The 26,062-nt window shown below is 50.9% G+C and overlaps 1 protein-coding gene across 34 annotated transcripts in view; it reads right to left on the bottom strand.

Moving 5' to 3' along the window:
* Positions 1 to 252: 252 nt before the first annotated feature.
* The window catches only part of ASCC2 (activating signal cointegrator 1 complex subunit 2), a 51,468-nt gene continuing 25,658 nt past the window's right edge, over positions 253 to 26,062 (bottom strand). For 11 of the 34 annotated variants that reach the window (XM_065522296.1, XM_074004063.1, XM_074004066.1 and 8 more), the window contains 12 exons: positions 21,133 to 21,207; positions 19,812 to 19,919; positions 19,501 to 19,569; positions 19,231 to 19,305; positions 17,016 to 17,196; positions 14,082 to 14,296; positions 13,060 to 13,179; positions 5,232 to 5,331; positions 5,015 to 5,145; positions 4,059 to 4,158; positions 2,104 to 2,183; positions 253 to 830 (listed from right to left, as the gene is read on the bottom strand). In XM_065522296.1, coding sequence (XP_065378368.1) covers positions 659 to 830; positions 2,104 to 2,183; positions 4,059 to 4,158; positions 5,015 to 5,145; positions 5,232 to 5,331; positions 13,060 to 13,179; positions 14,082 to 14,296; positions 17,016 to 17,196; positions 19,231 to 19,305; positions 19,501 to 19,569; positions 19,812 to 19,919; positions 21,133 to 21,207 — 1,426 coding nt within the window. In that variant the 3' untranslated portion in view covers positions 253 to 658. Of the gene's footprint in view, positions 831 to 2,103; positions 2,184 to 4,058; positions 4,159 to 5,014; positions 5,146 to 5,231; positions 5,332 to 13,059; positions 13,180 to 14,081; positions 14,474 to 17,015; positions 17,197 to 19,230; positions 19,306 to 19,500; positions 19,570 to 19,811; positions 19,920 to 21,132; positions 21,208 to 26,062 lie in introns of all 34 variants that reach the window. The other 23 variants (XM_074004062.1, XM_074004064.1, XM_074004067.1 and 20 more) reach the window with 7 other exon arrangements.

Here is a 26,062-nt window from a genome sequence, read left to right as displayed (position 1 = left end):
TAACTGAATGAGAAAATGGACCACAGGGGCTCCCCCCACCCAGCCCTTCATTCCACTAGCAAGGACTGGAGGCTCAGAGAAGGGGGTGACAGTCTGGGGTCACAGAGCATTAGGGGAGTTACAGGGGCCGTAAGCAAGAGAGGCTGATGGAGACAGCACCTGACCATTCTGACTGACCATCCTGCCCTCCAACTGGTGGCCGTCCCTGAAGAATGAGACACAGGGAATGTGGGTCATGGGCATACACGGATCTTTGTTTGAAAGGGTCAAAAATTTTATTAGCAGGCCTTTTTCTGTTTTTGAATATACAGGTTTCCTGCTGTCCAGGGTAAAGGGGAAGTGGTGTCTTGTGGCCCGAGGTTTGCGGCGCTTGCCTTGGGACTCCATGCCCGTCCCTTTCCCACCAGCACAGCTGGGGGAAGGTGCCTGCTTGCCGGCCCCATGGATTCTTCGGCTGTGGCATAAGGCACTGTGTGTTCTGCAGGAAGGCGCTCATGGCTGGCTGGTAGATGAGAGGCGGCCTTCTCAGGGGCTGCAAAGCTGAGGCTGTTGAGGGGTCGAGTTGAACTTGGGGACCCTGGTGAGGAGGCCCCAGGTGATGGGAGCGCAGCCTGGTGAATCTGGTGCCGCTGCCTCCCCGCTGGCCCTGCACCAGGCCTCAGGATGGGATCATGCCTTTGCTCCTCTTGCGGTCAGCCATCGTTCTCCGGTTGTGGTTGGCTCTTGTTGCCTTGTTGGCTTCCTTCTTCCTGCGTTCCTGGGTTGTCTCGCGGCTCTGCCCATGGCCCCGGGGGCTGCCGGCCACTGCTGTTGAGCTGTCATGCCGGTACCTGAGGGAGACACAACCCATCCCACGAGAATCTGTCAGCCGGAAGAGACTCTGGCAGGGAGAGCGCACAGCCTGCCTTGGTGTTCACTGGGAAAGGACACACAGACTGGGCTGGGTCACCCATGTCCCAACTTCAGATGGAAGGAGAGATGGAACCCGGCAGGGGCAGGGCCCTGGGGCTCTGACCAGCCCCGAGCCTGGTGTTTTCTCTCAGCCTTGCTTCCAGGTGCCCCCATCGCTATGTGTAGCGGAGGCACAGCTAGAGGGCTGACACAGCGTACAGGAGACGGGGCGGGCTTTGGGGGGGGTCTCCTCCTTTCTCCGTCTGGGGCCACATGCTGCAGCTGAGACATTACTCCTGTTCTCCACCCTAGGGCTTTGCTTGGCAGCCTCCAAAGACCAAGAGCACTCACAGATGCGACCTAGGGCCCTTTCAGACCATCTAGACCACCGGGATTTGCCAGAGCTCTGCACTTGGGGTTGGGATGGATGAGAAGTCAGGGTTGCTCTGCTCCCTGCTCAACAACCTTGTGTGGCTCCCCACTGCCCTCAAAATGAAATCCAGATGCCTTCCCTGTGGCCAGGCCTCCTGCACCCAGTAGACAGTGCTGCATGAAGCCTAGGGCCACGATCGGGGAGTGGGCTTTTACTCCTGGCTTGGCCTTAGGTGGAGGCAGATCCTTGGCCCCTCTGAATATTTCCTCACTGGGAAGATGCGGGGCCTGGATGAGGAGTCTCTGGGTACTGATCTCAGTTCCCCTCAAAGATCCCTCTCCTGACCATGCCTGCTTTCTTTTCTGCCCTCATATGACAAACTCTTCTGAGCCCTTTTCACCCTTAGGGGCCCAGCTCAAGTGCTCCTCACTTCCATACCTCTATCAGCCGGAAAGGATGTGTGTCTGTCTGAGCTCTCTCACATTTACACTCTGCCTGACATCAGCTAGCCCTGGACGCACTGGGTGATAAATCCCCTCCTGTGTTCACCAAATAATGGTTATGAGTGGGGACCCTGGAGCTGAGCCATCTGGGCTCCATCTTTGCTCCGTCACGTACTAGCTGTGTGACCTCTGGCTGGTTACCTAACGTCTCTGGGCCTGAGTTTTTTCATCTGTCAAATGAGGATAGTGATAATGGTAGCTACTTCACAGGGTTGTCGTGAGAACTAAATACACATGGAGCACTTAGGGTGTACGTGTGGGTTTCCTGGGTGGCTGGTTGGGCCCTCCCCAGATGCTGGGAGGGGTCCCCCTAGAAGCAGCCCCTTGAATGCTCACCCCTTCTTGGCGAGAAAGGCCATGCGCCTGGCTTCTGCTTTCTCTCTCAGCACTGCAGGGTCCTGCACGAAATGGTCAGGCTGTGGAAGGGAGACGAGACCAAATCTGGAGTCAGGAGCTGCCGCATTTTCCTAAGCGGCAGTGAGGCCCTGCTCAAGTGAATCTTGTCGATGCCTCCATGTCATGTGTGGGGGGAAGCTGCAGCCTGGCAGAGCAATGCCCAGGAATGGAGCGGGATTACTGTGGTCTGAGGTTTCCATTAGGAGCCCCCTGCCCCACCTCTTCCCTGAGCAGGTGGCAGCTGAAGGGACTGAGGCTTCCTGGATAGGCTGGTAGAGTGGATAGACCATAGTTATGGCAAAACAATGACAAATGGGAGTGTCGGGGAGGCCAGGATGGCCACTATGAGAGGCCATGAAGGGCCCTGAAGGCTGTGGGAGCCACCCCTGGGAGCTGAGTGGTCCTGGGAGCTGCAGGCCTAGGCCTCACTCTAGCACCACCAGCAGCATGTGTGAGAGTGCCCACTCTCAAGGACAGCCTTCTGTGCCAATAGTGCAAGGAAAAACCGGGACCTAGGAACCACAGACAGGCTTTGGTGGCCAGTAGCTTTAAAAAGGAAAAAAAAAAAAAGGCCAGGCACTGTAGTTTACATCTGTAATCCCAGCACTTTGGGAGGTCTAGGTGGGAAGATCACTTGAGTCCAGGAGTTTGAGACCAGCCTGGGCAACACTAGGAGATCCCATCTCTACAAAAACATATAAAAACTAGCCAGGCGTGGTAGTGTGAGCCCATAATCCCAGCTACTTGGGAAGCTGAGGTGGGAGGATTGCCTGGGCCTGGAAGTTTGAGGCTGTAATGAGCCATGACTATACCACTGCACCCCAGCGTGGGTGACAAAGCAAGACTCTGTCTCTACAAACAACAAGAAGGCTGGGCACGGTGGCTCACGCCTGTAATCCCAGCACTTTGGGAGGCCGAGGCGGGTGGATCACCTGAGGTCAGGAGTTGGAGACCAGCTTGGCCAACATGATGAAATCCCATCTCTATTGAAAATACAAAAAATTAGCCAGGTGTGGTGGCGAGCTCCTGTAATCCCAGCTCCTTGGGAGCCTGAAGCAGGAGAATCACTTGAATCTGGGAGGCGGAGGTTGCAGTGAGCCAAGATCGCGCCATTGCACTCCTGCCTGGAGGACAGAAGTGGGACTCCATCTCCAAAACAACAACAACAAAACACACACACACACAAAACTGGTAGGTTTTACATAAAAATCTGGGCTGACCCCTTGCCTGAGAAGCAGAGAGATCTGTGGAAACCCTGAGTCTGTGCTTCCACCGAGGAGCCCCTGAGGCAGGGCATGTGCTTCCCGCTGCTCAGCGCAGTCCCCACCAGGCCCCGCTACTCATTGCTGTTGGTGACCCAGCCCCAGAAACATCTGAATTTGTCACCCTGGTGTGGGGCATGATCCCAGCTTGCTGCCCCGTCACCTGAGTAGTACCGCTTTTATCTATTCTATATGTTGAGGTTCCAGTTAAGATTTCATTCAAATAAAAAGTTTAGCTGCTAAAAAGTAGAATTTTCTAACCTACTGATCCAGATGACCTCCCAGGGCCCTTGGGCTCTAACTCCTCTCTGATTTTAAGAATTGCCATCCTGGGCAGGGTGCTGGTAACTGCCCTTCTCCTGACCTCCAGGTTCCTGGGCCTAATAATGAAGCTGGCAGCTCAGAGGCCCTGCCTTTAATCTGTCCCCTGGGTCCTCACTAGTGGGCAGCAGAAGTGAGTTCTAAGCCAGCAGCTCTCCAAGCAGACAACCTGGGCTCAACGTGACTCCTCCTGTCCCTGCCAGTGACGCTGGGGCTGCCTCACGGCCAGATGTAGGGAGGGGTGAGGGGCACTTCTGATTCACCCTTCAGAACTGCACTTTCCCCTTCATCTGCCACCTGCCAGGGAGGTACCTTGGGAGCCTCGTCAGCCTCCTCTTCCTCATCGTCGTCATCCTCCTCCTGCCCTTCTCTAGGCACTTTGGTTCTCAGCACCTGAGGGATGGTGAATGGCCTGAGGGTGTGGAGAGAAATGAGATCAAAGACAAGGTTCAACCAGGAGCAAGAGCCACAAGGAGGAGGGAACCTGGCTGGGTGAGGGGGGGCCGCCAGGAGGGCTCAGGAGGCTGAGAAAAACCAAAGGGGTTTCAAGCCAGCTTTGCTCCAGCCCCTGGATTCTCTGAGGTTAACAGAATTTGAGGTGGGGGTTCAGGGGGAGGCTGAGATGGGGCCAGGAGGGTCTCCAGTTCTCTCTCTAGTCAGGACAGCTCTGCTTTGTATTGGGGAAATCGCTGTAACATTCCACCTGAAAACGTTTTATTCAATTAAGAAGAAAAACGGACTGCACGCGGTGGCTCACACCTGTAATGCCCACACTTTGGGAGGTTGAGGTGGAAGGACTGCTTGAGCCCAGGAAGTGAGACTAGTCTGGGCAACATAGTGAGAACCCCACCTCTGCAAAAAAGAGAAGAGCTAGCAGGGTGTGGAGGTGCGTGGCGGGGTGTGGTGGGGTGTGGCAGTGCGCACCACTACACCTGTAGTCCCAGCTACTCAGGAGGCTGAGGTGGGACGATCACTTGTAGTCCAGGAGACCAAGGCTGCAGTCAGCCATGATTCCATCACTGCACTCCAGCCTGGGCGACAGAGAGAAACTCTGTCTCACAAAAGAAAAATGCAAAGCTACTGCATGACACCGAATAAATGTTGCCCCATTTAGGGTGGGCTGGGGGGTGGAGGAGCACTGGATTAGGAGTCAGGAGGACTGGGTTTGGGCCCTGGATCTGCCACATCTGTGTAAACAAGTGGGTGAGGGAGACCCACGGGCCTGCGAGCTGCTCTGCCCTGGAATGCCACCCCCTCTATGGCCTCACCTGCGGCTGATGAGCTCGTCGTCTGAGTCTGCATCATTGGCGCCCACCTGGTTGCCGTCGTATGTGTCATCGTACTCATCCTCGTAGTAGACACTGTGGTAGGGCAGGCTCTCGCCTGGCTGCAGTGGCACCTGCAATGACATAAGCATGGGTTTGGGGGGCTCAGGGGCTGGCCCGGTCTCCCCGGCCCCGCAGAGACCTGGCCTTGGTAGCCTACCTCCTCCACCACCACGCTGTACTGCTCGTAGCGCTGCCGCTGTGCCGCCACTGCACGCTTGTCGTTCAGCAAACTCCGCGTGTTTTCCTCCTTCCCGGTGCTGAGAAGGAACAGCAGAAAGAGAGGAAGGAAAACCATCAGGCTTGGAAGGTCACAGGGTACGGAGGGTCCATAGACCACAGGCTTAACTGCTCCAGCCCTCAGACTGTCACAGAGACAAATGAAATCAAGCCTTGGTGAGGGCGTGGGAAGGTGGGACTCTCACTGCTGCTGGTGCCCATAAGGATGGCTCCAGTCACTTTAGAGGGCATCCCAAGAGCCATTGTTTTTTCTTTGTTTTTTGTTTTTTTGAGAGGAAGTCTTGCTCTGTTGCCTAGGCTGAAGTGCAGTGGCACAATCTCGGCTCACTGCAACCTCCGCCTCCCAGGTTCAAGCAATTCTTCTGTCTCAGCCTCCCGTATAGCTGGGACTACACACCCAGTTAATTTTTGCATTTTTATTAGAGATGGGGTTTCACCATGTTGGCCTGGTTGGCCTCAAACTCCTGACCGCAAGTGATCCCCCCACCTCAGCCTCCCAAAGTGCTGGGATTACAGGTGTGAGCCACTGTGCCAGGCCAAGAGCCACTGTTCAAAGGTAAAATGGGGCCAGATGCAGTGGCTCACTCCTGTAATCCCAACACTTTGGGAGGCCGAGGCGGGTGGATCACGAGGTCAGAAGTTCAAGACCAGCCTGGCCAAGACAGTGAAACCCTGTCTCTACTAAAAATACAAAAATTAGCGGGGCATAGTGGTGGGTGCCTGTAATCCCAGCTACACAGGAGGCTGAGGCAGGAGAATCACTTGAATCTGCGAGGCAGAGGTTGCAGTGAGCCGAGATCATGCCACTGCACTCCAGCCTGGGCGACAGAGCGAGACTCCGTCTCAAAAAAATAAATAAATAAAAAAGGTAAAATGTGCTCACCTTTCAACCAGGATATTCCCTGTCAAGGCATGGACCCTAAAGAAACACTGACTGTGTGTACAGAGGTGTGATTAGGGATTTTCTTTTAAGCATTGTTTGCAACAGTGAAAAATGGAAAGCAACTAATGTCCATCATGAGTGAAAGAGCCAAATGAACTGTGCCACATCTAAATTACAGATCGCTGTGTGGCAGTTAAGAAAGACATTGATCTATTTGTACTAACTCGGAAAGAATTCTCACTTATTCCCAAGGAAAAAAAGCAAGCTACAGAAAAATGCATACAGTATGATCCCAAAAGCAAACCACACTAACTCTGTTTCTATGGCCACATACCTATGCATGTCAATGCAGAGAGAAGGCTAGTAAGCCCCTCACCAAATGACAGTGGTTACTGCTTGGAAGCACTTGGAGTTGTTTAAATCTTTTTTTTTGTTACAGGCTACAGTGCAATGATATGATCTTGGCTCATTGCAACTTCCGCCTCCTGAGCTCAAGCGATTCTCGTGCCTCAAGCTCCTGAGTAGTTGGGAGTACAGGCGCGTGCCACCATGCCTGGCTAATTTTTGTATTTTTTTATAGAGATGGACTATCTGCCATGTTGGCCAGGCTGGTCTGGAACTCCTGGCCTCAAGTGATCCGCTTGCCTCAACCTCCCAAAGTGCTAGGATTACAGGAATGAGCCACCGCGCCCGGCCTAATTTTTAAATTTTTTTGTAGAGACAGGGTCTCACTATATTGCTCAGGCTGGGCTTGAACTCCTGGGCTCAAGTGATCCTCTGCTTCAGCCTTCCAAAGTGCTAGGATTACAGGTGTGAGCTACTGTGCCCAGACTGGATCACTTAAACAAAAATTTTTTTCATTTTAAAATTTTTACTTGTTTATTGTTTTTTCAAAAATGACCTTTCCTTGCCAACAAACAAAAATTTAAGCAGCAGCAAGGCCACATGTGGCTTTCTGACTGAGCTCAAGGGAGCCCTAGGGACCTTTGGGATGTAAGAAAAGGTGGGAGGCTCAGTCCTCTTCCTATCACCCCCACCTCACCACAGCAGCCTTCTGTCTCTTCCACAGCTCAAGTTTCCATGTAAAATTTCACTGGAAGAAAATGTTTGGAAGCCCAACTCCGGTCATGTTACACGTGAGGAAACCTGGGGCCGGACGCGGTGGCTCATGCCTATAATCCCAGCACTTTGGGAGGCCGAGGTGGGCGGATCGCGAGGTCAGGAGATCAAGACCATCCTGGCGAACACAGTGAAACCCCGTCTCTACTAAAAAATACAAAAAATTAGCTGGGCGTGGTGGTGGACACCTGTGGTCCCAGCTACTCGGGAGGCTGAGGCAGGAGAATGGTGGCACCCAGTGAACCCAGGAGGCGGAGCTTGCAGTGAGCCGAGATTGTGCCACTGCACTCCAGCCTGGGAGACAGAGCTAGACTCCGTCTCAGAACAAAACAAAACAAACAAAAAGGTGAGGAAACTCGGGTGCACTGGGTTGGGGAAGGGACATGTTTGGGTCACAAGTGAGCTGAGCTCGGCAGAGACTGAGGCTTCTTAACTTGTGGCTTTGCAAACCTGTGAAAAAACCTGGCTTGTCAGAAACATACCCAGGCCTGTGGAATGTAGCTTCTAGCCCTGCAGGGGAAAATCAATATCAGATGCCAGGCAAGAAAATCCAGCTTAGCTGTGAAATCGGGTCTCTGGAATGTATCAAGGGTAAGATAATAAAAAAAAAAAGAAAAGACACAAAGCCAAACACAGCTTCCATAAAAATCTTCTATTAACTGGCTTTTGGTGCAGGGAAAGGCAGGCGTCTGAGTCCGTCTCAGTCTGTCGGGCTGTCTGCCTGGCAGCCAGGGCAGGTCAGGACTGCAGCCTTCAGCGTGGTGGACAACGGTTTGCCTCCCTTCACGTCTTTTTTTTTTTTTTTTTTTTTTTCTGAGACAGAGTCTCACTCTGTTGCCAAGGCTGGAGTGCAGTGGCGTGATCTCAGCTCACTGCAACCTCTGCCAACCAGGTTCAAGCAATTCTCCTGCCTTAGCCTCCCGAGTAGCTGGGACTACAGGTGTGTGCCACCAAGCTCGGCTAATATTTTGTGTTTTTTTTTTTTCAGTAGTCTTTATTAAGGACCTGCTCTGTGCCAGGCAAGGTATGAGGCTGAGTTGGGGAGAGATTCAGAAATGAAGAAAATATAGCTCTGCCCTCATGAACTCAGTGTAGTGGGGATGACAGACCAATCAACACAAAATGTGCTGAACAGAGGCCCTGGAAACAAAAGGAATGAACTTGGTTCAGGAGGACTGCCGGGGCATCTGTAGGAAGGGTTAATGGAGGTTCCACGGTAGGAGGCTACTTGACTGGACCAGGAGCCCCAGGGTATGGCAGGAGGGATGGTGCACTTGATTTAGACCAGGGAGAAATCTCAGTTCAAAGAAATCTTTCACATCCACCAGGGAAGGGGCCTGTGACTGTGACCTTGGCCCTGTACCTGGCTTTCTTCGCTAAGTTGAAAAAGAGGTAGAGAGGAAGAAAAAGGAGCCCAGGCTTGTTCAGGCGGTAGGTGCCACTGGTAGGAGCACATCCATGCATTTGACACATATTTCCTAAGGGCCTAATAGCTTCCAGGACCTGCGCTGGGCCATGAGACTGAGGAAGAATGAGAGGCGTCACCATCCTTTCTGCTACACCTTTGGCTTCTGGTCCATCCCGTCCCTGGTTCTGTGCAGTGGGGCAGTTCTTCCATGCTATGTGGCCTCTGGTTATGTGGCTTCCTGGCAGGGCCAGGCAGAGAAGCATGGCAAGCTCCACCCACCCAGCTGTGCCCTGGAAGAAGACACACGTAGGGACAGTGAAACCCAGGCACCCGGGCAGCCTGTCCAGGGAGGTGTAACCTTGGCCCCAGACATAATTTGGAGCCAGGAAGGAAAAAGAAAAATCAGGATCAAAGTCAGCTGGGAGAAGATGCATTAGAGGCCAGAACTTCAGTCAAGCCTGGAAACACAGGCAATGGTGGCTGCAGAGACCCGCTGGAGCAGGTAGCTTCCTCAGCCTCCAAGTTGGAAGCAAGCCCAGGGAACATGCGGGTTCCCCTGAAACCTCACCACCTTTCCCTTCCTCATCTACTCAAGCCTGTCCTTCAAGGCCCAATTCAAACTGGTCCTTAGCAGGGTGACCCCTGCCTTTGAACTTCTAAAGAGCGTGCAGAAGCAACAGACTCCTTTTCCAGGTGAAGAATCAGGGGATCCAGAGAGGCAGAGCAACCCTCTTAAGGTCACACAGCTACTAAGAGCAGAGCCAGGGCCAGGCATAGGTCTCCTGCTTCAGGTCTGCTTTGCCACTTCCTGGGCTGTGTGACCACAGGCAAGTCCCTCATCCTCGCTAAGTCTCAGTTCCTTCTCTCGGCGCCCACTTCCCAGGGCTGATGTGAGAAAGAAATAAGATGACATGTAGAAGTAGATCCAGCACCTTCTGGGCTCAACAAAGTGAATCCTGTTTCTTTTACTACAGGACTTTTCAGAGCCTTAATGTGCTCTGTGACTCCCCAAAAGGCAGACCAAGGGCACAGACATTTAAAAAAAAATTAAATTATTTTTTGAGACGGGGTTTCACTCTTGTTGCCCAAGCTGGAGTGCAATGGCCCGATCTCGGCTCACCACAACCTCTGCCTCCCAGGTTCAAGCGATTCTCCTGCCTCAGCCTCCCAAGTAGCTGGGATTACAGACACCTGCCACCACACCCGGCTAATTTTTTGTATTTTTAGTAGAGATGGGGTTTCACCATGTTGGCCAGGCTGGTTTTGAACTCCTGACCTCAGCTGATTCCCCCATCTCGGCCTCCCAAAGTGCAGGGATTACAGGCATGAGTCACCATGCTCGGCCGGCACATTTTTAGAACACATATTATCTTCCAGGGCACCATGGAATTGTCCAAAGGCATTAGGGGACCCTGCCTCTTGCCCACTGACTCCTTCACTGGCTATGATATACCTGTAGCACATGTATTGATGTCTGCACAATAGCCATGCTGCACCTCACCTATTCTCCAAACAGACCCTACATTTTCTTTAGGTCTTTCTACCTTTCCATTGGACCCTGGAGCTACAGGCCTGGACTCTGTGACTTGGTTTTCCTGATGAGATATGAGGGGTATTGGAGACTTCTGGGAAAGGTACCCTAGTCTCTAGGAGAGACACAGGAAGACCTGGTCTGGACTATCTCCTGGCACTGTCATGTCTGGAAGCCATAGTAGAAACAGCTCCTGCTGCAGCCCCCACTGCAGCCTCAAAGGAAGTAGCCTGACCACGAAGTGAGGCCCCAAGAGACAGAAAAGATACATTCTGGATGATAGCTCAACCAAGCCTAGACTGCCCTACCTTACACTGCCTTGTCATGCAAGGGAACAGATTTCCTTACTACTTAGGCCACTCAGTTCAACAACAGCCTATCTGATTCAACAACAAACACATTTTAACTCCAGTACCATCTGCAGTGTCCTACCTAATTTCTCATGTGATTAGGACATGTGTCCTTGCTGAAGTTCCTGTGTACCCCAACCCAGCACCTCCCACTCTGTCCTTACTTGTTTAATGGTCTTCCTCATGATCGTTTGAAGGCAAGGCCTGGGTATCCAGCTCACCCTGTTTCCCTGGTGTCTAGCATACGATCTGGTGCTAGTAAATCGCTTAATAAATATTTGCTGAATGAATAAATAATGAACACATGAATGGAGGCTTTGCCTCTTTGCAATCTGCAGCCCCTGGGCTACCCAGCACAATGAGTCTCTCTGCATGGCAGCCCAGAGGGCCCCAGGAGCAAGGGCACAGCGCTCCAGAAACCTGGCCACCTCAATGCCAGCCACTCTGCTGACCCTGACAGCTGGGACCAGCCCCTTGGCAAATGCTCATAGGTGACTTACGACCTACGTGGGGTGAGATGAGACCTTACAATACCATGGGCCCTGGGCAAAACCACAGATCAAGGTGAAAGGCCATGTCCAGAGATGGCTAACTTCCGTGGGGAACTTACCAATCAGGCTCCCTGGATTGGAGCAGGGGGCCAGCCTTCTACCAGCCTGGAGGACCCCTTGTCTGCTCCTTGCCCACCGCTAGAGCTACAGAGGGTCATGCTAGCCTGGAAAGCAGCCACTGGTCCAGGATAACATCTTTGGCCTGGGATCTGGGGATGTCGCAATGATGCAGGATAACACCTCTAGTCTGGGATCTGGGGGTGTTGCAATGTGTATGACTAAGCAGTTTGCAAGTGCTTCCTGTCCAGCCAGCCAGATGGCTTTGTAGTTGCCCTGCGTCGGTTCCCCAAGCCCTCAGCCAGCCAAGCTTTTAACAGTGAACGGCCCTAGGGAGGGGTAACAACACAGGGCCCTAACTGAAGAAGCACCTGACATTTCCACCACTGGGGCTCCTACCACAAGAATGAGGCTGACTGGTCTCCTCCCTCTCTGAACCTCACAATCCCCATCCACGTGATGGTGAAAGAGCAACCTGTACTTGTCCAGAGGTCCCCTGATTTCTAGCTTCCATGCAGAACTCGGGGGGACTAGAATACATCTTATTTTGCAGTTTTCCACTTGGATGTTGTACTCTTTACCAATACATCCGACTCTCTGTCCCTCTGATGGGTCATCATTCCAAAGCTGAGTGAACTCTTTTTTTTTTTTTTCTTGAGACAGGTTGTTACTGTGTCACCCAGGCTGGAGTACAGTGGCATGGTAACAGCTCACTGCAGCCTTGACCTGGGCTTAAGTGATCTTACCGCCTCAGCCTCCAGAATAGTTGGAACTATAGGCGTGTGCCAGCACACACGGCTAATTTTTGTATTTCTTGTAGATATGGGGCTTCACCATGTTGCCCAGGCTGTTCTCGAACTCCTGGGCTCAAGTGATCCACCTGCCTTGGCCTCCCAAAGTGCTGGGACTATAGGCATGAGCTGCCGCACCCGGCCCTGCTCTTTTCAAAACATAAAACATGCCGGCCTTGTCGGTTCATGGGACCCTTTGCTGTACTCACTATGGCCTTGGGACCACTGTCCCTGTTGCTCACTCTGCTTGGGAACCTCTCCTTCCCTCCTTTGCAGAACTGACCCCTCCTCACCCTTTAGCTCTCGGTGCCATGTCATGTTCTCAGAGGAGCCTTCCTGCCTGGGGTGAAGCCCTACCAAAGGCTCAGAATTCTGTGCACCTCCAGCTTGTAGTATTTGTTATATCTGTGATTTGGTGTTGCTTGTTTGATGAGTTGATTAATGCAAACTCCACGTGGGCAGGGGCCGTGTCTGTTTCACTCCCCACTATATCCTCAGAACCTAATTAATCCAGAGCCTAGAATGCTGTAAGTATTAGACAAATATTTGTTGAATAAATGAATAAATCATGAACGGACTTTTCAATGCCAAAAAAGTAGGAAGGACATAAACTAAAAATAAATAGAAAGGCCTTAAAGTGGAATATGTTCACCTTCTGAAAAGCTCACTCAAAGTCCTTAATTTTCTCATTTTGTCACAGCCTGGGGAAAATCAGGTCAAAGAGTGGTTTCTGGGAAGCACTGTCCACCAGTGATTTGATGGTTAACACATTAAAGATGTAAGAAGAAGGGAAGCGGGGATAGTTTTGGCCCTTCTGGCCTTTTGCTATCAACAAGGGGGATTCACTAACAGCCTCCCTGCACAGAGTCAGAACCTGAAGACCGATCATTAGAGAACCTGCTTCTAACCACTGGGGGTGCACAGGTCTAGGGTTGTGAAGGGATCCCTGTGCTGATACTCCATGTCCAGTTCTGCGAAGATGGAGCCCTTGGTTTCCCTGTGTCCTCTCTGCACTTCCAGAGTTGGGGTATCGGAACTGCATGGCCCACTGCACTCACCTCTTGCCCTTGTGCACCCGGCTCAGGTCTACTGAGTCCCTGCTGAACACATCAAACTCGTCATTCTGGAAGACGTTGTGGCGAGACGTCAGCAGGGGTGTAGGGTCTGGTTTCATTTCTCTGGGTGGGGGACACAGAGATCAATTTAAGGGGGCCCTGCCAGCTGAAGCAACGTGCACCCCACGCCTCCCTGCTGTGTTAAATCCATCGGATTTTTCAGTCCCCTTCAACAGACACTCCTAGGACACAATCTCAAACCTTGAAGAGGGAGATAAGCCTCCGCCTGACCTGGCCCCTGCCTGGGTATGCAGCCACACCTCGAACAAAGCTCCCCCTCCATACCCTGCATGCCATTCACACAGGGTTTCCTTCTGTTTCTTAAAAGCGCTATCCCTCATTTAATGCTTGTAATAGTCCCATGAGATCAATAGTCACAGATCACTCAACGTCATCGTGCCTCAGTGCCCTCATCTGTAAAATGTGGCACAAGGAGGCTGAGGAACTTGTCCAAAGGCACAAAGCTAACTTCACTCATTCATTTGGTAAACATCACTTGCTTATGGAAGACACACCCTTTCGGGCACTGGTTCCTGCTGTCCCATGGGGCCTTCAGGGCAGCAGTGGGCCAAAGAAATGGTAGATGTGATGAAAGTGAGAAGCTGTGGCCATCCTCTCTCACAAATCTAGTGGGAACGTGGTAATGACAGGGGCAGGTCAGGAATGTAGGGGATCAGAAGGGCTCAACAACTCTGTGTCACATCCCTAAAGACACATCCATGGCTCTAATCAACCTTCCCACAAAGTGTGGCAGGGATGTGTATACTCTGCCCTGCGTGGGGCAAGTGAAAAACTCCTGTGGGGCCTAAGGTTTTTATGTTTCCCCAAAGAGGGCTTTAGTTTAAATGGCTGGGAAGAGAGAACAAGCTGAGTCCTGGGCCACAAATGAGGGAAGGAAGAGAGGAAGGGGCCCCATCCTGAGGCAGCCTGGGCAGCGGGAGCCTCCTCCCACCTGTCTCTCCCACCTGTCTAGGTTGCGGTCCAGCTGGCTGAGGGTGGGGGCCAGCCGCTCCTCCAGGATATTGTTGATCACCTGCTCTGGGTCGTAGTGGTAGTACTCCAGGCAGGCCAGGATGAAGCCCTCACCAAGGTCTGGCAGCAGGTCCTTCACTTGGGAGATGAGTGAGTCCAGCTCCACCCCACACACAGCAGGGCCCACAGCCGCGGCTGCTCCCATGCACTGTAGTGAGAGCCAGAGCCAAGAAGGGGAAGGCTAAGTGGGCCGGTGATAGGGCCACAGGCCCCAAACAGCACTGGACTAGGCATGAGGGATCTGGTTCAAGTCCTGGAACTGCCCCTCCTGCCTGTGAGAACTTCGCCAAGTGACTCAAGTCTCTCTGAGCCTCCATTTCTTTCTCTGTGAAAAAGGGGGCTCGTGATTGTTATGATTATTGCATGCCTGTATCAAAATAGCTCATGTAACCTATAAATATATACACCTACTACATATCCAGGAAAATAAACAAAAAATAAAAAAAATTTAAGGCCAGGTACAGTCGCTCATACCTGTAATCTCAGCACTTTGGGAGGCTGAGGCAAGAGAATTATTTGAGCTCAGGAGCTAGATCAGCCTGAGCAACAGAGCAAGACCCTATCAGTTCAAAAAATTTTAAAAAGTAGCCAGGTGGCTGGGCGTAGTGGCTCATGCCTGTAATCCTAGCACTTTGGGAGGCCGAGACAGGTAGATTGCCTGAGTTCAGGAGTTCAAGACCAGCCTGGGTAACACAGTGAAACCCTGTCTCTACTAAAAAAATTAGCCAGGCATGGCGGCATGTGCCTTTGGTCCCAGCTACTTAGGAGGCTGAGGTGGGAGGATCACTTGATCCCAGGAGGTCAAGGCTGCAGTAAGCTTGATCAAGCCACTGCACTCCAGCCTGGGTGACAGAGCAAGAACCTGTCTCAAAAAATAAAAAATAAAATAAATTAGGCCGGGCGTGGTGCTCATGTCTATAATCCCAGCACTTTAGGAAGCTGAGCCAGGCGGATCATCTGAGGTCAGGAGTTTGAGACCAGCCTGTCCAACATGGTGAAACCCCATCTCTACTAAAAAAATACAAAAAATTAGCTGGGTGTGGTGGTGGGTGTCTATAATCCCAGTTACTCAGGAGGCTGAGGCAGGAGAATTGCTTGATCCCAGGAGGCGGAGGTTACAGTGAGCAGAGATCGCACTATTGCACTCCAGCCTGGGCAACAAGAGTAAAACTCAATCTCAAAACAAAACAAAACAAAACAAAAACAAACCAACCAAATAAATAAATTAAATTAAATTAAAATTTTGAAGGGACTGTATGACTTACCAGCTGGGCTACTGGCTGTGTGACTTTGGGCAGGGTGCTTCCCCTCTCTGAACCTCAGTTTCCTCCTCATAAAATGGGCCTATACCACCCACCTCATGGGGTTGTTTCAAATAGTTCAAAGATGGCACAAAACCCAGTGAGCACAGTACCTGGCACAGACCAGGCCCTCCATAAACAGCCCTGGTTTCTACCGATTCTTTCTACTAATCCAAGGTCCTTTTCCAACTCTAACAAGTTGACTGACGTTGGAGGCGAACAGCAACCACCAGAGCTGGACTGTGTGGAGATGCTCCCCTTTAATTATAAAATTATAATTTCCTTTTTTTTTTTGAGACGGAGTCTCGCTCTGTCACCCAGGCTGGAGTGCAGTGGCACGATCTCAGCTCGCTGCAAGCTCTGCCTCCCGGGTTCACACCATTCTCCTGCCTCAGCCTCCCGAGTAGCTGGGACTACAGGCGCACACTACCGCAACTGGCTAATTTTTTGTATTTTTAGTAGAGACAGGGTTTCACCGTGGTCTCGATCTTCTGACCTCGTGATCCGCCCGCCTCGGCCTCCCAAAGTGCTGGGATTACAGGTGTGATCCACCGTGCCCGGCCTATAATCTCCTTTTTAAGTAAGGGGCACGCATTTTATATATTGCTCAATATTACTTAATTGTGTTAGCCTTTTAATTTAAGGACATTTACAGATCACAACAATACAAATCTCCATGAGTCTGCTAAGCAGCGAAATGGGGAAGAGGGTGGGAAAAGGTGAAGGAAGCTATTGTTTTCCAAGGCCCTGCAGGAATCACAGGGCCTGGGGTCTGGGAGGAAGGACAGCGGCATTTGTTAATGGAGCACTGAAGGCCAGCCAGGCTCAGGGTGAGCCTGGGCATGTGATAGCTCTCGGAATCCCAGCACCTCGTGGAGGTGGCCACTGCATGTGTCCCTACCTTACAGATGAGGAACCAAGGTTCAATGTCAGTGACGCGCCTAAGACCATACAGCTGCCACGTGGCAGAACCAGGTCACACCCCTGAGCTGCCTGGTTTGAGTCTGTGTGGTCTTCACCACTCTTATCATGCTGCCTCCCAACATGCAGGGGAGTCCTGGCCTTGGTGGCCAATCAAGACAGCCACAGATTTGGCCAGTCCTGGTAAAGCCTGGAGAGAAGGCACCAGATCCGAGGTTTCTACATTTGTTCAGTGGCATCCTGGAGCCCCACTGAGGGGCTTCCGAGAAGGCCAAACCATGGGACTTGGCACTGTTCCCAGTTGCAACCAAAGGAGCTCCACTTTTATCTGTTGAGAGGAGAGCTCCGGGAGGGGCTCGTGGAAACATTCACAGAAAGTTTCGCCCCTTCATTTTATAGAGGGGAAGCTGAGGTTTCGATAGTTGAAGCAACTTGCTCTCTCCTCACACCCAGTCCAGCATGCCCCTGGCTTGGGACCCTCTAAAGGCAGCACAGAGCTGACCAGTTGCTTGAGGCTGTCTATTCCCAAAAAACCTTTTTCCCTGAGTATAAAAGCAAAGAAGGGAGGTTTCCTGCTGCCCCAGCCTCTCAGATGGGGCCAAGGAGGGACAAGCGCAGAGGGAAAAGTGCCACCCAGACACATACCTCCTCTTCCTCCGAGTTCTCCGGGTGTGATGACGCTTGACTGACTGCCTCTGCCATCACCGTGACCCCATTAGGCTCCTCAGTCACCGATGGATCTTTAGCATCTGTGGCTTTCCGTCTGTCCACCCCTTCCCATGCACTCTCGACTGCCTGGAGGATGTAGGCAGTCCGCGTCTCATCCCTGTGAGGACTTGTTAAAGGGTCTGTCTTAGGTTCCTAGCTCTGAAGCAGCACAATTTCTCAGTCCCTCCCCAGCATCTGACCACATGGTTCCTGCCAGGGGCTTTCTGGGCTATACCTAAGCGGGCATCACGGGCACCTGGGATGCATGGGAAAATGGGCCAGACTACAGCCATGCTGGCTTCACAACCTAGGGCCTGCCACTCAGCAGAAAGCAGCTCTGAGTAAAGACAGGGCCAGGGCTGCCATCAGTGTCCTGGGGCACAGGTTTGGACGAGCCAGCAGCTCTTCTTTTGTACTGACTGCCAGGAGGAGGGCGTGGTAGGGCCACTGCCACTGGACTTCCTGTCCAACTAGCTGAGGGCATTCTGCAAAGGTTGTGGGCCATCAGGTTTCCCTGAAGCAGGACTGAGCAATCTACTGCAACCACTAGAATGACCCATAGGCTGCCCCTCCCTGTCCTTCCTCCTTGTCAACCACCCTGGGCACTGTGAAGCCAGAAATCTGAGAGTTCCCTTAGACTTCCTCACTCTGCTTCTTGTCCAAACCCTCATCACCCATGCTTGGATGCCAGCAACAGCCTCCTCACTGGCCTGAGCCTCATGGTGGTTCTGGGCCAGTCCATTCTCTTCCCTGTGCCAGACAGAGCTTTTCCAAAGTATAGAACTGCCCATGTCACCTCCTGCTTCACAACCTTCCACGCTCCCCAGCGCTTGCAGGACAGAGCCCAAACTTCTTAGTGATGGTCACCCCAGGGCTGTGCACATTGCTGGCCTTCACCTCACCTGCAACACCCCAATTCCTCCTCCTGGGAGACCCCTCCTTAATGACTGCCCCCTGTACTCTATACATGACGTCTGTGGCTCCAAGGAGCCTGTTTTCTCTGTCCTCTGTCCACTGGGAACATTCTTGTCCTTGTCCTTGCTCCTAGCTTGGTGCTCTCCCACTCTTTCTGCTGTTCTTCTGCTTGGACATCACTTCCATCTGACACCCCCACCTGGAGCTCCGCTGGGTGAGGCGCCTCCTCTGGTTTCCTGCCCTCTGAAATCTTCCCACGTGACGCTCTAACTGCCTGTTTACTTGTCCACCTCCCCTCCTGCTGTGAGGAGGAGCTGAGTACATCTTGGTCATATAGGCCCAGATGTTCAGGAAACACATAGGGAAATTAGGACTGCATCCCCCCTGCCCCAAGCATCAGAGCAGCCATCTTCTCTAGAAAAGGCGAGGCTGGGAGGCTGGGCGTGGAGGCTCATGCCTGTAATCCCAGCACTTTGGGAGGCTGAGGCGGGCAGATCACGAGGTCAGGAGATACAGACCATACTGGCTAACACGGTGAAACCCCGTCTCTACTAAAAAAATACAAAAAAATTAGCCCCCATCTCTACTAAAAAAATACAAAAAAATACAGGCGGGCGCCTGTAGTCCCAGCTACTTGTGAGGCTGAGGCAGGAGAATGGTGTGAACCTGGGAGACGGAGCTTGCAGTGAGCCAAAATTGCGCCACTGCACTCCAGCCTGGGCAACAGAGAGAGACTCTGTCTCAAAAAATAAAATTAAAAAAAAAAAAAAAAAAAGGCTGGGCACGCTGGCTCATGCCTGCAATTCCAGCACTTTGGGAGGCCGAGGGGGGCAGATCATGAGGTCAGGAGATCGAGACCGTCTTGGCTAACATGGTGAAACCCGGTCTCTACTAAAAATACAAAAAATTAGCCAGGCGTGGTGGCGGGTGGCTGTAGTCCCAGCTACTCGGGAGGCTGAGGCAGAAGAACGGTGTGAACCCTCAGTGAGCCAAGATCGCACTACTGTACTCCAGCCTGGGCGACAGAGCGAGACTCCATCTCAAAAAAAAAAAAAGAAAGAAAGAAAAAACAGAAAAGGCAAGGCTGGGACCTTGGCAGGCCACCTCGGACAGCTGGCTGACCCATGCGTGGGTTCTGGGGCTAAACCTCTTTCCACTCCTCTGGGTTCCAGCAGCCTGTCTCACCTCTGACCTAGTCAAGCTGGGCCCTGTCGCAGTGGCTATGGTAGAAGGATACAAGACTGACGAGGCCTGCTGCAGCAAGCTGATGTCTTCGGCCACGGGGAAGAGTGCATCATAGTCCCGGAGGAACCTGCAGGCAGAGGAGAGCAGATGGGATGGACAGGGCTGGGGCCACAGGAACACTGTGCTGCTGCAGGCCACTCCCTGTGTCTACTGCCCGACCTTATTAGAGCTGTGGTGGGCCTATGGCGGGGGCTCTATCATGTAAGGCCTCTTGGGGACTGGTGGGAGGGTCATAGGCCTGGCCCAGCTCAGCCGCACTCACCTCTTCTCCTGCAGCAAGGAGCTGAAGATCTGAAGGAACTCTTCGATGAAGCCCTGAATGTTGTCACAGCTAGAACAGGACACCAGGGAAGATAAGCTCATGCAATGCAAGATGAGCTACAGCTCCTTTATACACCCCCTGCCCCTCTTCAGGGCTGAGGCCCGATGGACGAATGAGGCATTTTTCTCAGTTTCTCATCTCTGTTCAGCCAACCCCAGTGCAGGGGAGGAAGCCAAGACAAAAGAATGGAAATGCTCCTGCAGGGCTTGGGGAGGAGACTCTTCCACCAGGAGGCAATTCCTGAGGGTTACCTGCTTTCTAGGATGGGAAGGAGGCAGATCTGATTCAGGATGATGTGGAAAATCTCTATCAGCTTCTTCCTGGAATGGGAGAGCCTCTGCCACAGGTCACCTAGAAGCCTAGGCCAGAGAGAAAAAAGACACAGGTTTAGGAGACAAAAAGGGCCTGAGGTGTCAGGCGCAATGGTTTACACCTGAAATACCAGCACCTTGGGAAGCTAAGGTGGGAGGATCACTTGAGCCCCAGGAGTTTGAGATCAGCCTAAGTAACTAAGTGAAATCCTGTCTCTACAAAAAACACAAAAAATTAGTCAAGTGTGGTGATGCAGGCCTGTAGTTCCAGCTCCTGGGGAGGCTAAGGCAGGGGGATCGCGTTTGCCTGGGAGGTCAAGGCTGCAGTGAGCCATGATGGCGCCACTGCCTTCCAGCCTGAGTGACAGAGCAAGACTCTGTCTCAAAAAAAAAAAAAAAGGAAAAGAAAAAGAAAAAAAGGCACGAAGGGAGCTTCTCCCCAGCAGTTGCAGGTGCCTCCCTGGAGCACAGAAGGCCTCACAATTCACTGCTGAGAGCAGCTGGCAAAAGCCACAGGCCCAGAGAAGCCAGCTGCTTCCAGGGCTGCTTCTCAGTTCAAATGGTGGGTCAGGAACCAGCAGGCTGAGTATCAACAATGTGAGTAACAGCTGAGGGTAGGGCTTAAATGCAGGGGCCAGCCATCATGGTATTTTGGGGGATTGGGTTAACAGACATAACTGCCTTGGGACAAGCAGGACTTTGGGTCAAATCTCCTTCATGCTGTTTAGTAACACTTAACTCTAGCTGTTGCGATCTTTCTAGTTAGGTCCTCACACAAGTCTTTACAGACAACACACACACACATATATATATATTTTAATATGCTAAGAGTTTAAAAAAAAAAAAAAAAAGCAGTTCAAGACTAGCCTGGCCAATACGTCAAAACCCCATCTCTACAAAAAATACAAAAATTAGCCGGGTGTGGTGGCACACACCTATAATCCCAGCTACTCGGGGGACTGAGGTGGGAGGACTGATTGACGTCAGGAGGTCAAGGCTACAGTGAGTTGTGACTGTACCACTGCACTCCAGCCTGGGTGACAGAGTGAGACCCTGTCTCAAACAATAACAACAACAACAACAACAAACCAATGCAGAGGTCAGGAAGTGGCTAGACAGGGATGCAGAAGCCCAAAAGCAGCACAGTCCCTGGTCCCACCCACTTGTCTTAGAGATGGGGATGCTAATGCCTAGGGAAGGCAGGGCCCTGCTCGGGGCTTTCTCTCCCACAACAACATTCTTAATTTTGTCCCCGCCTCACTTGCTATCTTCAAGCCTCCTCTTCTTAATTGCAGACTCCATTTCGGGAATTGCTGCTTCGTAGAAGGAAGCTAGTCTGTGCAGGCACACACAGGGAAAATGTTGGATTAGTTCATAAATACCACACTTCGTAAGAACATCAAAGCAAACCCCAGGGAGTGGGAAGGTCCATTTCTTCTTTTTCCACACAATTTTCTCCAGGGACCCCTTGGTTCTTCCCTGAGCTCACCCCAGACTGACCCCCTGGGGCTGGTCCCAGGAATAGCTTCATAAGAAGTGACCTATAGCCATGTCCCTCATTCAGATGGGCAACTAAGGCCCAGATAGGCTCATACTAACAGAGGAATCAGAAGACCACTCAGGACCCACTGAAGTTTGAGAAGCAGATCAAAGATTACTTGCTTGTAATTTTCTTGCTCAAACACTGTCAGTTAGCCAGGCACAGTGGCTCAGGCCTGTAATCCCAGCACTTTGTGCGGCTGAGGCAGGAGGATTGCTTGAGCCAGGAGCTCAAGATCAGCCTGGGAAACAGGCTGGTGAAACTCCATCTCTATAAAAAATACAAAAATTAGCCAGGCATGGTGGTGCACACCTGTAGCCCCAGCTACTTGGGAGGCTGAGGCAGTAGGCCGGTAGGTTACGGCTACAGTGAGCCATGATCATCACACCACTGCATTCCAGCCTGGGTGACAGAGAGAGACCCTGTCACAAAAAAAAAAAAAAAAAAAAAAAAAAAAATTGTTCTGGCTGGGTGTGGTGGCTCACGCCTGTAATCCTAGCACTTTGGGAGACCAAGTTGGGTGGATAACTTGAGGACAGGAGTTTGAGAACAGCCTGGCCAACATGGTGAAACCTGGTCTCTACTAAAAATACAAAAATTAGCCGGGAGTGGTGATACATGCCTGTAATCCCAGCTACTCAGGAGGCTGAGGCAGGAGAATTGCTTGAACCCGGGACGTAGAGGTTGCAGTGAGCCAAGATCGCACTACTGAACTCTAGCCTGGGCAACAGAGTGAGACTCTATCTCAAAAAAAAAAAATTGTTTTAATATGAAAATCTCAACACAGTATTTGTATTTGGTCAAAATAGGCTAAATGTTCTCAGGATTTTTTCCAATCCCACTGGAAATGAGAAAAAATATATTAAAATAAAAAGTAATAATTAAAAAATTTAAGAAAAAAGTAAATGTATCATATTTTCTACATTGGCTTATGAGTTAAGCCAGTTAGCACTGTTTCTATAACTTTTAAATTAACTAATTAATTTTTTTTTTTTTTTGAGATGAAGTCTAGTTATATTGCGCAGGCTGGTTTTGACCTCCTGGGTTCAAGCGATCCTCCTGCCTCAGCCTCCCAAGAAGCTGAGATTACAGGTACCTGGCTTAAAACTTTTATAAAATTAAGGCTGTGCACGGTGGCTTCTGCCTGTAATCCCAGCACTTTGGGAGGCTGAGGTGGGCATATCACTTGAGGTCAGGAGTTTGAGACCAGCCTGGCCAACATGGGAAACCCTGTCTCCACTAAAAATATGAACAATAGCTAGGCATGGGGGCGGGCACCTGTAATTCCAGCTACTTGGGAGGCTGAGGAGGGAGAATCACTTGAATCTGGGAGGTGGAGGTTGCAGTGAGCCGAAATCATGACACTGCACCCTAGCCTGGAAGACAGAATGAGACTCTGTCTCAAAAAATAAAAAAAAATGTAAATTAAAAATAATTTCTATGAAATTATTTTCAAACAAATATAATTATACTAATAAAAAAAAAAAAAAAAGAAAAACACCTGCTAGCAGTTCCCTACCTCTTATGACAGCAAACCATAATTATTTTCTCTGGTACATCCATATCTGTCACAGTACAGCCAATCTTGCTTCTCACCTTGGTGATTTCACACCACCCTTTCCCAACTCAAATTCAAACTCTCCATCCCAGTCGCACGGCCCCTCAACATTCTTCCAGAGATCAGCACTCCCACAGCCCTCTCTGGCTTCCTCTCAGGCTAATGCTGGCCACTGCTCTCCTCTTCTTTCTCCTTATTCTCCTCCTCCTCCTCCACGCAGCATTCCAGGCTCACCTCCTCCCTGTGCACTTCCTGATCATGCTCACTCATGGGAATTCTTCCTTTCCAGAACTAGATGCACTGCATGTGGAATATATTGCCCTGTTGCTCTGGCAAGTGAAACTGCAGCTGCCTCTTTTCTGTGGTATAATTCTTCCCCCAAACATCTTAAGCTTCCCAAAGCCGGAACTGCAGCTTAAGTGTCTAGGTTGGTGCTGAATTTGGAGCAAGTCCTCTGTAAACATGTGCCTGTCAATTGGCTGGTTTCTGGCAACGTCTATCCTACTACAATGCTATACACAACAAAGGGTAACTAGGCCAAAAGAGGCGGGTCCCACTAGGCCCACAGCATAGCCCAGAAAATGACAGAGAGGGCAGTTTGGCCTAAACAGGTTTAGCTGTTGCCAGGATATGTTGCTGGTGGGAGAGTAAATTGGAACAACCCCTATGGAGGGCGATTTGGCAAGATCTATGGAAATTAAAAATGCACATTCCATCTGTCTCTGCTAGTCTACTTCTAGGAATTATTCCTCAGATATACTTGCAGAGGTACCAAAGGATGTGTGTGTAAAGTTATTCTTGGTTTTTTTTTTAATGAGACAGAGTCTCGCTCTGTCGCCTAGGCTGGAGGGCAGTGGTGCAATCCCTGCTCACTGCAACCTCTGCCTCTTGGGTTCAAGCAATTCTCCCACCTCAGCCTCCCGAATAGCTGGAATTACAGGCGTGTGCCACCACATCCAGCTAATTTTTGTATTTTTAGTAGAGGTGGGGTTTCACCATGCTGGCCAGGCTGGTCTTGAACTCCTGACCCCAAGTGGTCTGCCTGCCTTAGCCTCCCAGAGTGCTGGAATTACGGCCATGAGCCACTGCGCCTGGCTTCTGTAGTATTTTTTTGTATAGCAAGCAACTGAAGAAAACCTAAAGGACCATCAATGGGATCTGGTATTCCATACAGTGGAATTCTACCCAGTCATACCAAAGACATCAGAGAAAGAGTGCTTAATGCACGGATACGGCACCACTGTTTAGTAAAAAAGTAAAATGCAAACAGTAAATACTCATAATATGCAAGCCTTAAATTTTCCAAAAGGAGGGAGACATATAATGTGCATAGTTGCTCATATGTGCATAATATACTTGCATATCTCTGGAAAATTTCACCAAAAAAACCTAATGGCGATGGCTGTATGTGAATAATAGAATTGGGAAAGTGGAAAGGGAGACTTCTCAGTGTGTATTTTATACTTTTTGAGTTTTGAACCATGTGAATATATTATTTATTCTTAAAAGGGCAGAAAGAGGCATACTCAGCTATACTTGAGTAGATGGGAGAGGAAGGAGGAAAAAGGTTATTTTGAGAGGGATTCTCAACAAAGCCGACTGGGCAACTGTAACCACTTTCAGAGAGTTCTGGAGAACTGAGGTGGCTGCATTTGCTCAGGAGGGCGTTCCTGGCCTCCAGCACGGTTGGAACAGCCTGGGTCAGCCCCAGGGTGTTTGTGGGTCAAAGGCAGTGTTGCCTTTAGTCAAAAGTGTTTCCCTTTCTTCCTCCTCACCCTGAGATGGGCATAGCTTCTCTCCTGCCTCTGCTGTCCCTTGCAGTAAAGTCGGCTCTTCCAAAACTTACCCCTTCCCCATCTCCAAAGAGCCTTTCAAAAGCAATCTGTGCCACATTTGGGGAAACACTTTAACAAAATGGGAAAATGCCTACGATAAGCGAAAATACGCAAGGTACAAAATTCTAAGAATAATACGATTTCTTATGGTGCTTTTAATTTCCTACTTTTCTGGATTTGCCAAATGTCCTACAAGCACATGCTGCTTTTATCATGAGAAAAGATACCTTTTTTAAAAAGTGGACAGCTACATACCCCTCTCTGCTGGGGAAAATGCTGGGCAGCACGTTATCCTAACATTCTCTGGGAGGCTCAGTAACCCTAATGTCTGATTTTTATAAGCTGAGGCGACCAGGGAGGGGTCACAGCACCAGCTGCCATCTCTGGCACATGTAAGGACTAAATAAATGTTTTGTTAAATGGGTGAGTAAATGACAGAACGGACAGGCAGCTGAATGGACGGAGTTGGGCAGCTCCCAGAGGCTGCTACAAACGGTGGGGAGAGACGTCTTGCTAGAGTGGCAGTCAGAGGCCACGGGGAAGAGGCCTGTGCCCACAACTGCGAGGCAACATGCAGGTTGCCAGCCCTTTCACCCTGGCCTGGAATGCCCATGCCCACCCCTTACTGCACTAGCAACAGATGCTCTTGGCGCTAAGAGGGCAAAGTGGGTCTGCCTCCCTCGCTCATATTCTCTTTCCCATCTGCCTCCATCCCACCAGGATCTTTCTAAAGGCTCCTTTGGATAAAAGCCTCCAGGGGCTCCCCACTGCCTACAGCATAAAGGCCCTGCCAGCACATCCCAGGCTCCTCACAATCTGACTTCTACTGACTTACCCAAAGTGGGCTCTTGTTACTGGCTTGTTTTCCTGCTGTCCTGTGTGTCTCCCCACTCTGCCTCATGTCACACTTCACTCCCGAGCTCTCTCTCTGGGCCTCTGCATGCTTCACTTCACCTGCCTAAGATGCCCTTCCTGCTATGGGATCTTTTCTTTGTCTGGAAGATATCTGTTCCTTCAAGACATCCTTCAAGGGTGATCTCCTAGCCCCACGTTGGAGCACTCTGTTGTTTCCTTGTGTGTGTTCCCCTCGGGCTACTCTATTGAACTGAAACTATTCTTAGTTGTGTGTTTTTTTTTTTCTTTTTTTAGATGGAGTCTTGCTCTGTCGTGCAGGGTGGAGTATAGTGGCGCAATCTCAGCTCACTGCAACCTCCGCTGCGCGGGTTCAACTGATTCTCCTGTCTCGGCCTCCTGAGTA

The sequence above is a fragment of the Macaca fascicularis genome, chromosome 10 (assembly GCF_037993035.2).
Source record: "Macaca fascicularis isolate 582-1 chromosome 10, T2T-MFA8v1.1".
In the NCBI taxonomy this organism is placed as follows: domain Eukaryota; kingdom Metazoa; phylum Chordata; class Mammalia; order Primates; family Cercopithecidae; genus Macaca; species Macaca fascicularis.
The sequence above is the reverse complement of the archived record's forward strand: the minus strand, read 5'-3'. Positions and strand labels throughout refer to the sequence as shown.